Consider the following 15,946-nt stretch of genomic DNA (forward strand, 5'->3'; position numbering starts at 1 on the left):
AAACTATATATGAAATAAGTTGGTAAGCTCCGGCCGTCGCCATCTTGGTAGTGACGACTACACCTAACTCCCATCAAATCACAAAATGGGCAAAGAGGTGGATTGTCGGTGGAGCTGAGGCAGTTTTTGGCACTTCCACATTGGCTTCATTTTTCAGCACAGTTTGGATTCGAGGTTTCCGTTTGGATTAAAGTTTAATCCAACTAATTAACATCTTATATGTGGTTTGTTTAATGATTAAACAAACAAGATATAAGGTGTTCATTAGAGAGCTTCAGAGTTGCTGGAAGGTGGATTACCCAGGCTCGCTGTTTCTCCGTTTCCAGTCTTTATGCTGAGCTAGGCTAACTGGCTGCTGGCTAAAGCTTCATTTTTAATGCAGTGTTATCTATCTTCTTAACTAACTCTACACAATAATGCAAATCCGGGATTCAGTATTGCATTTTAATAAAGCTGCAGAACTCGTGAGAGACAAAGTAAAAAAAAAAAAAAAAGAATGGTCAATATGTAAGCAGCAGGAGCCCAAATATCCTGACTTTTAGTTCTCAGTATGTGTTGAGCTTCAAAAACACTGGATCCTACATTCCCCATAATTCAACTCAATAGAATCTAGAAGAAAAATCCCTGCCTGGTTAACACTCACTCCACACCCACAGTTTAAATAATAACTTTGAGCCCAGTTAACTCTGATGACATCACTATGACATCATCAGGGTTACTCTCTCAGACTTGACAAGGCTCCTCTAAAGCTGGAGAAGAAATTGCACAATTGCTTTTTGTTGAGTAGCAATGCCCATGACCAGTAAAATGTAAAATGTAATGTGTAAAATCGATAGAGTGCCCCATTAATTATCCTTGACCATTCTGCGTACCTCTCCAGGTCGTATCTTGATGTAGAAGTTGCTCCTCTTATAGGAGATCTTAAGGATCTTTGGCCAGGCGAAGCGGTTGATCCTCAGCCTGTCGCGGTAAATCAGCAGGCCGTTGGCACAAACACCCAACATTATTTCAATCCCTTCAGAATCCTACAGGGACAGCAAAGAGGCGGAAATGATTTAACAGAAACATTGTATGCATCCTTGAAACCCACTTTCATGCAAATTAAAATAATGTCGGAAACAGCCAACCTTAGCGTGATGGAGATCCACCCCGTACATGGACAGTTTCTTCGCATTCTCCAAGAAGTTAATTTCAGCCTCTGCTGGAGTCATCCCCCTGTGGGCAGAATAACGATAATATCTGTAACCAACATCAACAGGACTTAAATAATAAACACATAATCTTGCACAGTGGGAGCAGAATTATCTTGGTAATAAGCTTGATATCGTCAATTCAAAATTCCTCCTATCCCTCCCCCCAAGCATTATGTTTGTGCATATGCCAAAAAGCAATGCCAAATCAGAGTGGTGCAGACCCTGTAACTGAGAAAGTGTTCTCGCACTGGCAACACTCGCACTGTGTACATCTCAATGACAGATGGTGCGGTAATGTGACGGCATCTATCAAGCCATATGCATGGCGGGGTGTTTCGACACAACAGAAAACTCATCAGCCGATCATTCCCAGAGGTTTGTGGATAGATGAAAGTCTGATTTAAACAACATTGTGTCCAGTACTTGTAGTTTCGATGGAGCTCCATCACCCTCTCCTCCAACTCGCGAGTCTGATTGGGGGCGAAGCGGAAATCGCTGACGTAGTCGGTACCGTGGTCGTCCAGGTCGTAGTCCCCCAGCTCGGCTTGAACGCTGTAGGAGCCCAGGAGGGCGTGAGTGACGAACGAGCACGGCAGTCGTCCTGACAGCATGTCATCCCTCAGCTGCAGACACAGGTAGTATCTGTCAGACGAGACAAAAAGGGAGGAGAGAGGGTTGTTGGCAGTCAAACAAGTCTGAGCCAAGGCGAGCTCCAACAAGTATTCAGCGTAGTTAATCCATGGCAGTTAGTAGCATTCCAGGTCTAATCCTCTAAGAGGAGAGAGGGATTTGGGTTGCTTTGACACCGGGGCAAATATGCCATGTAAATTGTTACAATACTTTCAAGTAAACACTTGTGTTTAGGAAAAGAAAGGCAAATCATTTGCAGAACTGACATGTGTAAGCAATTTCTCCTCTGATTAACTCTGAAGAGCATCTGACAGCACAGCCAGAGGAGTTACAACAGTTGGTAGTGTAAGATAGTGTGTGTGTGTGTTCTACCTGGTAATATCCTCAGTGAGCTGGGAGGGGTCTGGAGGGTAGAACTTGACAGCGAAGGCAAAGTTCCACGAAGAGTCTGAGGAGAAATTACATCACGTCTGTCTAAAGGAAACTTGTACAAAATTGTAATTACAAGCCAATGATGGAATTGTATCTAACAGATTAACACAAAACTTTGCAATAGTTCATATCAGGGCTGTCAAAGTTAACGCCTTAATAACACGTTAACGCAAATGTGTTTAACGCCACTCATTTATTTAATGCATTAACGCAACTTGCGATTTTTAAGGTTAGTGGTTATCAGATTTAAAGCTAGAGTGAAAATACTGGCATCATATGAAACTAACTATCATACTAGCTTGTCCCGAAGGAGGTTAAATAACAAACTTCTGCTAAATTTTGTCGAGGAAAAACTATCACAGCCATTTTCAAAGGGGTCCCTTGACCTCTGACCTCCAGATATGCGAATGTAAATGGGTTCTATGGGTACCCACGAGTCTCCCCTTTACTGACATGCCCACTATATGATAATCACATGCAGTTCGGGGCAAGTCATAGTCAGGTCTGACAACTAAAGTAGAATGCAAGTACCTTAAATTTGTACTTTGGCACAATACTTGAGTAAAGTATTGTTGTTCATCACTATCACATTGTTTTCACATTGTCATTTGATAAAGTATCAATTATAGTTGGTTTAAAGAACCTTCCAATGGAGGTCAATGTTTCTTATTACACTGCAAATGACAGTTTTATTGTTGAAACGCACCGCAATGAGCCTTCAAGACATTTGCCAATAGTAAATGACCTGCTGAGGCCTTCAGCAAGGTCCTGAAAACCAATCAGCTTCTAACCGTGAGTAATGTGAGCGTTTGGTTATTTCACGAGGTCGTTGTTGCCTGTTGGGCTTGAGTTTGCCATGTTATGATTTCAGCATATTTTTTATGCTAAATGCAGTACCTGTGAGGGTTTCTGGACAATATTTATGATTGTTTTGTGTTGTTAATTTATTTCCAATAATAAATATATACATACATTTGCATAAAGCAGCATATTTGCCCACTCCCATGTTGATAAGAGAATTAAATACTTAATTAGTTACTAATAAGGGTATTAGTAACATAAGGTAGATTTTGAACAGGTACAAAATGTGTTCATTAATTTGCAATTAATCGCGATTCGCTATTTTAATCGATTGACAGCCCTAGTTCATATACCAACAAATCTAGTCTTACGACTTTACTGATCATCTCATCTACTTGGAAAAGAGACACTCACTGCGCATCTGCTTCTTGATCTCCTTGGAGGGGTCCAACCAATTCTGAAAGACAGAAGGCATAATTCACACAGGGCAGACTGGAAACATTGCTAATGCACCACCCCGGCGTCACATTTTGCTCTAACTGCCGTCAGTGATCCTAACGAAAGCCTCTCCATATGGTTAAATAAAGGAAACTGAGCCCTCCCCTGCTGAGCCGTTCAAACATGCCAGGAGCAGATTTAATTCAAGCATCTGTTTCTGCATCGTGTTGCAAAATCACCGCCAGCCAGTTACCTATCTGATCTCATCACATGCGATCGTGCAGTGAACCGATTCGCCTGTAGGGGCACCATTTCTGATTTGGTTGCTAGAGCATCTCATCAGTGGTGCGGTAGTGCACACTGACTGGCTCGTAGCAGAGGCTGTAAATCATGCTGTTTAGAGGCACAGCAACACACAGACGGCAATGAAGAGAGTAATGAGATACCTCCCTCACGTACTCTTACCTCTACTTTTACCTCTCTGCATGAACTCTCCCATTGCATATTCATCCTCTTATTACCTCCGCCGAGGAGGTTTATGTTCTCGGTTCGGTTTGATGGTTTTTCTGCAGGATTACGGATAAACTACAGGCCCCATTTTCATGAAACTTGGTTGAAGGGGGTAGCTTGGGTCAAGGAAGAACCCATTAAATATTGAAGCGGATCCAAATCATGGGGCGGATGCGCACATTATTTTTCACTAATGGAAACAGCCTTGGCGGAGGTCTGTGCTCTGGAAGAGTGCCCTCCTAGTTTCACTATTGTTTCCCCTCAAATGGCCCCATCTGTATGTCTCAGCTGGTGGCCTTCACCACGCTCATCTTCTTTAACAGGAGATCATCTATGCTGGTACAGAGGAGGTCTTTACTTAAAATGTGCCTCTTTAGTGAGGCAAAACCCTCATTATAAGTGTTGAAGCATATAAAATACAATATAAGGTGAAACTACAATGCGAAACATTATAAAAACACATCAATAAGGGATTTGGACATTTTTAAGAACTGATAAAACACTACTATAAAAATCTATTAATTGAAATTAATGAGTCAAGACACATTGGTCTCCTCAGACTTTTCCCCCCTTTCTCTATATCGATGTGTTTTCAGCAAGGATGAATTTTACTGCTTATGAATTCAACATTTAATTTGGGATTAGACTGTGTTATTTCTTCTTTCAAAAGTTACACAGTCTCAGTTTAAGGTCGGCCAGGCTAACTCGCTAATAGTAAAAGAAATACTGTGATTCTTTGTTTCGGTCCTCCGGGGTTTAATTATATCTGCTTCTGATAAATGTGTAAATACATTAAACTCCAATTTCAAGTCGAAGGTCTGAATATGTTTCACTCTGATCTTGAGAGTAGGTGAAGTTCTCCTATAATCCCTATACTGGATCATGCTTGCACATTTTGGGACTGCCCAATAATTTATAATCTATGGGAATATGTCACTTTTATCCTTTTAGCTCACTTAAAGCAGCAGCTGGTAGAAATGGAGTAAAAAAAAAAAAAAAGTTATTTTTATAAAACGGTCACTATACCCTGACAGTAGTGCATGAGACAGGTAATCTAAAAACAATGCTCCTAACTGCATCTGCAGGATGTCACAGACCGGAGGAAAACAACCAATCAGAGCCGAGAAATATTCTGTGAAATGAGAAAGTGTGTGACCCGGCAGCCATGTTGAGATCAAGTTGAGGAAATACCAAGCACCGCCCACCAGCCAGAGCAAACTTTCTCATTTTACAGCTAAACAAGATGTTTCTGAAAACATTTGAGGCAAGAAATAGGCATTACAGTAACTTGTATTTGATCAACGCTGCCTAGTTTGACTGTTTGATCGGAGTTCACGAGTGATTGACAGCTGCCTCCGTTGAATGAACAGCCAACAGCGCTAAAATGACCTGTGATTCGCTAAAGTCCCGCGTCACGGGCTAGATTTTTTTAAATCCTGAAAACAGAGCCATGAGGAGGTGCAGAAGTCTAAAGTCTTTCTCTCTAAACACTTGAATTACAATATGCTGAAAAGTTATTATGGATTTTTTGCCAAATGATGCCAAAAACATTCGACCCACTGCAGGTTTAAGGATTGAGGTGCTTTATGTCCAGTTATTCTATTTCTTCGCAACAAAAAAAGCATAAGTAAGATTTACTAACCTACAAAAAAAGAATCCTTTTTGCATTTAAAGAGTTGGCTTGATATCGGAATTATCTGGAAAAATAACTTAGTTTTATCACTATTTAGACATATGAATTTTGGAGAACTACAGCCAATCTTCACAAAGCTAATACCACATCTGTGACTACATGGTTTAACAAGACTCTACAGACACAGTGCTTTGAATTAAACGCTAACTCTAGCATGACAACATGCTCACAGTAGCCACAGATGGCCGCCCACCCAGAGCCTGGTTCTGCTCACGGTCTCTTCCCGTTAAAGAGGAGTTTTTCTTTGCCGCCTTTGCATCAAGTGCTTGCATCATGGGGGAACGATGTGTCTCTGTAAATTAAAGAGTACGGTCTAGGCCTGCTCTATATGAAAAATATCATGAGATAACTTCTGCTGTGATTTGGCGTTAAATACATAAAATTAACTTGACATGAAGGGAATGTAATTAGTTTAGTTTAATTTCCCTAAATAAGTGAACATTTTGACACTAAAAAGGGAATGACCAAAGTCATTAAGATCCAATAGCATCATGGATATCTGTACCAAATTGTATGGCAGTCCATCCAATAGTTTTTGAGACACTGAAAAACATAAATGTCAACCTGCTGGTAGCATGAGATGAAAACATTCATGGGGACCATGAATGTGTCTATTTAAAATGTGATGGTGCAGGTCCAGTGCTGCTGCTAGCATGACTAAAACTAAATCTGTGAAAATATATATTTTTTAAAAGTAAAAGCAGAAAAAGATCTCTACTTACAGAGTAACAGGTGTCTATATAATTTGTTGCTTTGATCCTTGCGCTTACACACACTAACAGGTGTGTGCATTATAGTTCTGTGGTGCCTGTGGTGCAGAGAGCTGACAGTGATCCTCACTAACCCGAATACTTCACGGCAACTGCTTATTAATGCTGACAGTCTTTTTGGCATCTGGTATCACATCAGTCAGAGTGGAATCATGAGCATGAAAGGTTGATACAACGCAGTGCAATCCTGTGGCCATGTTGGGCAAACTGCAAGCATCTGGCAATTTGAACTGCGCCTTCGCGTACACACACACACAGACACTTGTGTACACAAATACACATACTCCTCCAGTGTTTAATCAGGCTGCTAAAGACTTTAATGAGCCGCAGGCATTTATCGTCCCCCTGAATCTATCTTATATCAGCCGAGGCCAAAGAGCACTCAATTAGTAAGGCGCTCGCTGCTGCTTTGCTTTTTCTCTGCAGAAAAGCAGGAGGAACTTTTAATCACTGACTCTTCAAGGCTTCGCTCTTGCTTTTGCAACCTTGGTTCATAAAGCAATCACACGGAATAAATGTTCTCACGAAGAGTGAAGATTAAATCCTCGCTCCCTCAACTGAGACAGAGAAAGGGCATCTGAAATGACATTTCAATTCTCAGGCTTGTTTGGCCTTCCAATCAGCGATGACCCCAGACAGTAGTATCAATCTGCGCCCTCATGAGGCTGTCTTTGAGGAGCCCGTCATATTGATCTAAGCTGTAGCTTTACCTATACTCAGAGAGAGGAAAATATTTGAACTTCAAGCCTGTTTACCTCTGTAGCCCCCCAGTTAACCTGTCTGTGTGAGCCGAGATCACGCTCAATCCAAAGCCTCGGCCGTCAGACACGCACCGAGTCACAACATGTGAGTCGACAAAGTAAGTACAAGCTGATGACGGTGACAGAGGATATGCTCCAGATGTTAAAAGGGACTTATTCTTGTCATCTGTCCTATCTTCAAAAGGCAGGAGGTTCCTCTGAAGCCTGCTGTGCAATCACATACCTGCCCTTAGGGAGGCTCGCGTCAATCAAAAAACCAAAACCGTGTATCTGACAAAGAGCTCTAATGCGGGCCGACAGCTAGGACCCATCAGTTCAGTGTCATTTACTTAATGATAATGAGCCTGGTCTGTGTGCACCCGAACATGTCAACAAAGATCAGAGGGAAACATATTCAGACCTCGACTTGAAATGTCAAACTGATTTGTGAGCTGATTGGAGTTTAATGTACGTACACATTTATCAGAGGCAGATATAATTAAACCTCAGAGGACATGACAGAATCACAGTATATCTGACAAGGGAGGGTTTTTTTTGCTATTAGGGAGTTATACTGGCTGACTTTAAAGTGAGACTATGTAACTTTTGAAAGAAGAAATGACTAGTGGGAAACCTCCAGTCGATACAGCTTGTGTTCTCTCTAACAGCCAGCAGGGGGCGACTCCTCTGGTTGCAAAAAGAAGACTGATTGTATAGAAGTCTTTGAGAAAATGAGCCTACTTCTCACTTGATTTATTACCTCAGTAAACATTGTAAACATGAGTTTATGGTCTCAATCGCTAGTTTCAAGTCTTCAATACAGCATGATGTTCATTAAGTAAATTATGGTCCCATTTAGAGTCAAATAGACCATAAAGCAGGGGATTTCTCAGGGCGTCGCTACCTTGTGAGTGACAGGTTACTACCATGGCGCTGTCCGGTCTGGGAGTTGTCCACACTTTTGTCTTCAACAACTTTAACCCTTTCACAGTGTGTTTTCAGTTCATGGAAGTTAACATTTTGGTCACCTAAAAATGTCTTATTCAGCGTTCGGTTGTACTATAGCTCCACCCTCTCGTGTCACTTCTGGTTGCAAAAAAACAAGATGGGGACTGACAAAATGCCAGACTAGAGGTTTTAAAACCATAGTCCACAAACCAATGGGTGATGTAGCGGTGACTATGCCCACTTCTTATATACAGTGTATGGAAATAACACAATCTAATCCCAAATGAAACGTTGAATTCATAAGCATTAAAACTCACCCTTGCTGAATTCAATACACATTATGGGGTCTTGCTGACTTTGTCTGGTATGACCAGTAGCTCAAGGTGGCCAATGATAACAAACTTTAGATAGCTATTGCCATGTAACTGACCTTTCTGAGTTAGTTTAATTTCTTTATAATCCTTCTCCACTTTTGCTATTGTTACTAAATGTTTTAGCATATACCATGATCACAGTGGCCACTTTCAGTAAACATTACATTGGCTTGCTTTTAAGTCAAAACTTGCCTGTAGCTATAGGCTTAAGGTCATCTAGTAAGATGGCCTGCTTACAGTTTGACCAAACCATAGAAATACAATAGGAGTTGAAGGGTCATTGAACTGTTTGCTGTGGTAATTTGACTAGTACAAAAGAAAATCGCAATTGTTGTTAGTTGTTATGGTGACAACAGAACCCACGTCAGTGGGGCCGTCAAGTGTGCGTTCGCAGCTCGCCGGTAAGAGAACGGATGCAGCTCCCGGAGAAAGCTGGCTGGCTAGTTGGCTAGGTAGCTTGTCCCCAGGCGGAGGGACATTTCGGACCCGGCGCTGCCGCTGGCCACCAGCCAGATGTTCTGCTCATTTTCTGTAATCAGGGCAGCACCAAAGCCTGGTGGAACCAGCCCAAGAACTAACCAGCCGGCTGTCCGCTAGGTAGCTAGCTATCTCGCTAATTCCACCATGCTTCAATGCCACACTGCTGACAGAAAACGAGCCAAACAAAGTTGTCACTCATCTGGCGATAGCAATGTGATTTCCTCTGCTGTGACCGATGTGTGGATTAAGCATTAAGTTGTTCAAATTGACACATTTACATTTTCTATGTGCCTCGTAACGTTACTACTCGTTTAGTCGGCGTTGCTGTAAAACTTCACCTCAGAGAATCAGCGACTTCAAGCAAGTCGGCTTAGTTTATGCGGAAGTCAGTCCGCTCTGATCATCCTGCTATGTTGATTTGAATGATTAATGTCCGTTCTACTCTTATATTCTATTGCTATGCACCAAACTCTTCTTCAGTGATTGATGAAAGGTGGCTCTTTGCTTCGGTCAACAGAGGTTTAACTCCAGAGCAGCCTGTGAGAAATATTGGTATAACTAAATTCGCAAAGAGTAGATTAATCATATTTTATCTTTTCTCCAACTGCACACATTTTTAAATTGCCTGTTGTCCAGACCCATTTTCCATTCATCTTTGGATACTGCACCCCTGAGAGAGCCGACCCGGCCAACAAGCGAGAGGAATACAGATTGTTCTGTGAGCAATGTGTTCATGCACTGAGCTGTCCCACGAGGTCACTGTGGTACAAAATTCACTGACCTTCTGGGTGTCTGTGTCAGCAAAGGTCAGACCATAGTAATCCTTCTCCAACAAGTTGAGGTGCTCGCACACCATGTCCATCAGGGTCTGTCCTTTGGAGTGTTTCTGCAAAGACAAGCATACATGACACAGCAGTAGTACAAAGGTCAACTACAATGCAGAAGTAATATTCTCTACTATATTTCTGAAATACCATATGTGCATAAGAGTCTACTGCCGGTTTAGCTGCAGTTTTATTGGGCAAATTTTGGCTCGCCAATATCAGACCCCATTAGACAGCTGTGCTTGCCAAGATTGCTTTCCTGTGCTCTGGTTCCGCACACCATAAAGCAGCTCAGCCATTTGGTGCTGCGTCACGGTCGGTGTGCATCAACCACTTGTCAGTGAAAGTGGACTGTGAATTGCTGGGGAAGATTGGTCTTTGTACTGTAGGCAGAGATTCACTCTGCTATTGACAGAGTTCAAGATGAGCATTTCAGGAACATTTCCATTCATATTCCGGTGACAAGTTGATGTTTTAGCTTTTAACGGAGAGTTTCTTTGTGGATTTTATTTTTTTTTTTTGGACTAGTTTACATCAGGATGCACAAATAAATGTTTTTGCTCACAGTGCTAAGGGAGATTAAGACTAGATTTTCAGTATATCCATGGTATATAGCCTGGAGGTGAGACGTGTCCAAAATAAAGAGGTGTAGAATGAGATGAATCAATATTTAGGCACTTAGAAGTTTATTTGAACAATTTTTTTCTGGATCAGTTTTTCCTCCTTTCTAATATTGTAATATGAGTGAAATGTTATAAAATACAAAAAACATATTTCTAATTAAGTGAGATCATTTAGATTTGAGTATGGATTGGATTATCTAGTGCCTGTCACATTGAATTGATAACAATAGTGCTGCAGGTGTTTTTTTATCTCATTCAGTTAGAATATAAAACTATAGTCTCGCAATAATCATCACACCCAACATCCTTCTCTGATTATGACCAAAATATAAACCAGGAAAGCACATATTGTACATCTACAGTAATGATTACAGATGTGCTGGACACAGACAATGTGAATAATGACAAGCATACAGGATGAGGAACTCCATCCATTGTTAATAAACAAGACCAAGTGTCTACAGCCATGCTGGCAGCTCTGTGAAACTGTACCTTGAGCTAAAAGCTGTTGTCAGCATGCTAACATGCTAACATGCTCACAGTGATGATGCTGATGTTTAGCAGGTAATGTATCGTATGTTCATTCATCTTAGTTTGACGTGTTAGCGTGCTAACATTTGCTTATTAGTACTAAACACAATGTTCAATGAACTGTAATGGGAATGACATTATTTTTGCAGGTTTTTGGTCATAAACAAAAGTTTAATTGAAATTTTGTCCTGACGATGGTGCTAGATGAAAAGTCAGGAGAACACAAACAAAGTCTCTGAAATGCATCCTCTTAGGACCATGAATGTCTGATGCAATTTGTTTTTTTTCCAATCCATCTGGTAGATGTCGAGATATTTTACTGGATAAGTGAAAATGTTGGCCTGCCGGTGGCGCTACAGGAAAAGTCAGGGGACCACTGTAGTCACTGATATTCATCCTATGGGGAACATGAATATCTCTACCAAATTTTTGGACAATCCTTCCTATAGTTGGCAAAACATTTCACTCAAAACCAAAACAAGTCAATCTCATGGTGGCACTAGAGGAAAAGTCAGGGAATCACCAAACTCATTGGGATTCATCATCTGGTGACCATGAAGGTCAACAAGTATCATGGTAATCCATCCAATAGTTGATGAGATATTTCAGTCAGGACCAAATTGGTGGACCCACCCATTGACATTGTAATATATATTTAAGTAAGTAAGTAGTGCCTGTCACATTCCATTGATAACAATAGTGCTTCAGAGGGTTTACATCCCGTTCAGTCATAGAATGAAAAAGACTGTAGACATTAGTTGTCATTGTGGCTCAGTGGTTAGCACACATGCATCCCAACTTGAAGGCCATAGATTCAAAATAGGGATGTTAATTTAGAATTTATTATTATTTTTTTTACTTATAGCCGACCCTGGTTAACCGATCATTAACTGACAAGATTAGCCGATGCACAAACAGGTTAAATCCATCATTTAACGCCAGCTGCAGTGTATGCGCAAAACAGGCAACTGAGTTCCCAGTTCACCCGCTCGGGAGACTTTATGCTCCAAGTTTTGCTCAGCTTTTTTTTTTTTTTTTTTAACTGTTTAACTAATTGGTTAAACAGTTAAATTAAAAACCTGGTTACTCTTAATGGTCTTACCTCTATGGAGTTTTGATATCTACAAAAGGGAATGACACTAATCTTATTTTAAGTAATTAAATTCCCTTGCACTGCGTATTGATTGGTTTGTAATTTAATGAATTGAAAGTCATTTACTGCACTGGCAGCCAAATTTGCTTGTTTCAAGCAAGAGAATGTCATCAACACTGTTTTCACTTTAAATTGATAGGGCAAATGAAATATCGACTCATCATCAATTCATGCATGGGCTCATACACCACTGTCAAATACAGAACAAGGAAGATGTATGTTAATGTTGAGGCCTAACACTGAACGATTCACACATAGTATTATACTCTCTCACACACACACACGGTGCCTCCTCCCCTGGAGCCTACTTTGTGACGTGACAGGGAGATGGAGCAAGCAGTTGCCAGGGAAACAGATGCAGTATTATCTCTCTTCTGTCTTGTCTCTTAACATCTCAAGGCTCGGACTTGAAAAAGTGTTTCACCTTTGCCTCATTATGGGTGAAAGGATGATGGAGCAATACTTGGGAAGTGTGTATAAGCTCTCATCATGTCAGTCAGTACATGTAGGTCCCTAATGGCAACGCAAGAGTATGTTGTATGACAGCATATGGAGTCTTAATAATCCATGGCTGAGGTGAAGCAGTGTATCCGCTCTCTGCTCTGGAGCAATTAAATATTCAACCGTACAATAGTGATCTCAGTGTTGCCATCTGAATGGACACCCAGGAGAATCTTGGCGGTGTAAAAAGACCACTAGCCAACATGAAACACTCAATTCCACCCAAAATAGCCCTGCTCTGCACATCGGCCCAGCCAGGCTTGACCATGCATAGTCAGGCGGATTACACCCCAGTGAGCAGAGGGGGGAAACTGGGTGAGAGAAACGGATATGGGCGTGGTGCCTCCTCTCCTGCCCGAGGACCACGGGGAAGCTCAGTCATGCATCCATGACAAGAGACTTAATAAACCCATGAATGCGGCACCTCCTCCAGGGAGAGCTCCCCCCAAAGTGTGGCCTGCCTTCTCGCAGCACTGTTATTACCAACTCCTGGAAGCACAGGGGAGGTTTGGATATGGCAGGCATGAAGTTCCACCCCAGCAATTAAAGACAGGAAGTGAGAGCAAGCCTGCCAATGACCGAGAGGTCTGACGCTCTCACCATACTACAATTTTAAAAAACATGGGCTGACAAGAGGCTGTTTTCTACATCCTTCTCTGGCAATGACTGGCAATGTTGCGAGGGCGGGCGAATATTTAGAGAGAGCACTTAAGACACAAAAGCTTTCATAACCATAATGCTAACTATTGTTGTGGTGCGGAAAAGGCCCAAAGGTATTTCTGAATGTTTTTAAGTGCTGAGAGAGCGGTTGGTGCAAGCGTAGCATTCCTGATATTCTTACCTCACACATTCGCACATAAAGGGCCCCCCCCCAACGCCACAATGTCTCACACTCACACCCACACACAAGGTTTCATGCACTTGTGCATAAGTATCCTAAGGGGTGGCTCATAATAACATTGCTCTTCTATTTTCTCCTTGGCTGCACCTGGCTTGCAACCATGTAATAACTATAGATTTCCTAGCACCCTGTTAGCAGCCTGTGTTGAAGCCTTTTATTGGACAAAAGGGACATCCTGTGAGCCTCAGCATCTAATAAAGATTTTAGTGCAAATACCAAATCAGTATTGATACAAGAACAATACTTTTTTGATACCTTAGTCTGGGGAATATAAACCATTTTCTTTCATTTAACAATATACAGTATACCGAACCACTCAGTGGTTCAAAATCAGAATCACAATCACAAACAGTTTTACTACCAAGTAGGTTTGCACGTACAAGGAATTTGTCTCGGCGATTAGGTGACACAGTTGTACAGATTTGTGCAGGAATGTGCAACATATTGACTGGGGGATGTACAAAAGTTCACAGTAAAAAGTACAAAGAAAATGTGCATGTGGGGAGATAGGAAAGATGTGTGATATTTTGGTCACAAATATATATATATATATATATATATAATTACTGTATGTGCGTCACTTGTAACTGTTTTTGCAAAGCCCTGACAAATACTGTTTTACTACAGATTAGAATATGGGTTAATTTAAAAGGAAAGGCCTATTTTGGTTGGAGGACAAGTAACTTTCATTGTTAATAATAACAATATATAACAATAATACCCAAATCTACCTATGAACATGTAGAGTACATCTCCAGTCCCAGTCCATGCTGCATCAGACAGTCTAGCTGAAGAGATGCAGAGGCTGGGTACTGGGCTGTGACACAGGCTGGCGGGTACCAATTGGCCCGATTTAACTCCGTCATCTCGGGTACACAGGCAGCAGTGCAAGACAGACGCATCATGTCTAGATAGATTCTCAGTGAGTGGAATCGAAAGCTGAGCCCAAACAAGGAATAGCTTAAAATAACGCTGGATAGTCTCCACAGTCAAGATATTGGATATGAGTTTCTCCCACCACAATCCTGCAAAAGCTATTTTAGAAGGAAAGATAGACCTATTCTTCTGCCAGAAGTGCTACGCTGCTGCTACTCATAAAAGCTCCAAAATCTCCAGCTTCTTTCCGTGCATTTATCTAAGCCAATGCACTTACATCTATCTCTTCTCTCCTTTCTTATGCATGCCTTCAGTTTCCTTTCCAAGCAAGCGGGAAATGTCCTTTTCCACACTGCTGGAGTAATGACAACAGATGGTGTAGAATGAAGACTTTCATGCCGCACTATTTTTGTGGCTCTGTGTGTATTACAGAAATGTGTGACATTGCTTTGGCTTCACCCCCCCTGGTGAGCTCTCAGCATGGTTCCAGCTTTCTTTTATTCTCTTTGCCTGTTTTATCCACTCGGTGCAGCGCTATACAACACACACAACTGCCCACAGAGGACAATAACTACAAAGGGAAAAAATAATGTTGCATTTCAAGGGTTTGTTCAAAGCAGGTTATGGCTAATTCTAAAAAACGTGTCGTCACAAATTGTTTTCCATACCTCAATTTCTCCTTCGTACTCGGAGGTGTCCAGCAGGGTCACTTTGAAGGGGGCAGTTTTAAGTCGTTTGGAGCCTTTCTGGGGAGATTTGAGGTTCTTGTTTGGGGACGTCTTCTCTGACATGTCGTCTGTTTCTCTGTGTTCATCCAGATACTTGGAGTTCTGTTCCTTAACATATATGTATAAAAAAAAAAGAGAAGTCAAACGACAGTTATACAAACCTGAGTGGATATCTGCAACTGTTCAAAACACTTTGAAGAACAGTATCAGTATTAGGACAGTGCCTTAAGATTAAGTTCTTTGATTGTAATGGCCTAAGAGAATGTCAATGGTGTAGAGTCAGCTTTGTGGCTTTAATAGATATTGAATGTGTGCAATCTGTACAAGTCTGCTAATTCAAATACTGAAAAACATACAGTATAATGTAGATCTACTGGAAACTGCATTGACTCCCAGTTACCTCTCAGACTTATCACTGAATTACAGGACAAATCAGAAGTCATCACAGCAGTCATTAGCGATGCTAACCCTGTATATCACAGACTCTTCAGACTCTTTTGAAACAAAGACTTTGAAGACTCAGACCAGACAAAATGTTGCAATATCAAGAAATACTGTAAGTTAATGAATCCAGAAAAAAACACAATCAGTTTCATCTTCATTGTCTACAAGACCCGAAGGCCTGTTGTGAAGGAGGCAATATAAACAAATGAACCCTATTTTTTTCTGCTGTGCAATGATATTCTCAGCTCAATAAAACACTTTAGAGCTGGATGCATCAGACCTTTGCAGGTTCAAACTTAGCTCAGTTTTAAGCCAGTTTCAAGTTTTAAGATTATTCTTCAATTAAAATGGGTTGC

The 15,946-nt window shown here is 41.3% G+C and overlaps 1 protein-coding gene across 2 annotated transcripts in view; it reads right to left on the reverse strand.

Annotated features, from left to right (window-relative positions):
- The window catches only part of LOC119488180 (band 4.1-like protein 1), a 99,840-nt gene that overhangs the window by 29,202 nt on the left and 54,692 nt on the right, over nt 1-15,946 (reverse strand). For both annotated transcript variants that reach the window (XM_037769594.1, XM_037769602.1), the window contains exons 3-9: nt 15,087-15,254; nt 9,791-9,895; nt 3,471-3,513; nt 2,196-2,271; nt 1,617-1,835; nt 1,128-1,215; nt 873-1,025 (exon numbers count right to left, since the gene is read on the reverse strand). In XM_037769594.1, coding sequence (XP_037625522.1) covers nt 873-1,025; nt 1,128-1,215; nt 1,617-1,835; nt 2,196-2,271; nt 3,471-3,513; nt 9,791-9,895; nt 15,087-15,254 — 852 coding nt within the window. The remainder of the gene's footprint in view (nt 1-872; nt 1,026-1,127; nt 1,216-1,616; nt 1,836-2,195; nt 2,272-3,470; nt 3,514-9,790; nt 9,896-15,086; nt 15,255-15,946) is intronic.

Source organism: Sebastes umbrosus, chromosome 1, assembly GCF_015220745.1.
Source record: "Sebastes umbrosus isolate fSebUmb1 chromosome 1, fSebUmb1.pri, whole genome shotgun sequence".
Taxonomy (NCBI): Eukaryota; Metazoa; Chordata; class Actinopteri; order Perciformes; family Sebastidae; genus Sebastes; species Sebastes umbrosus.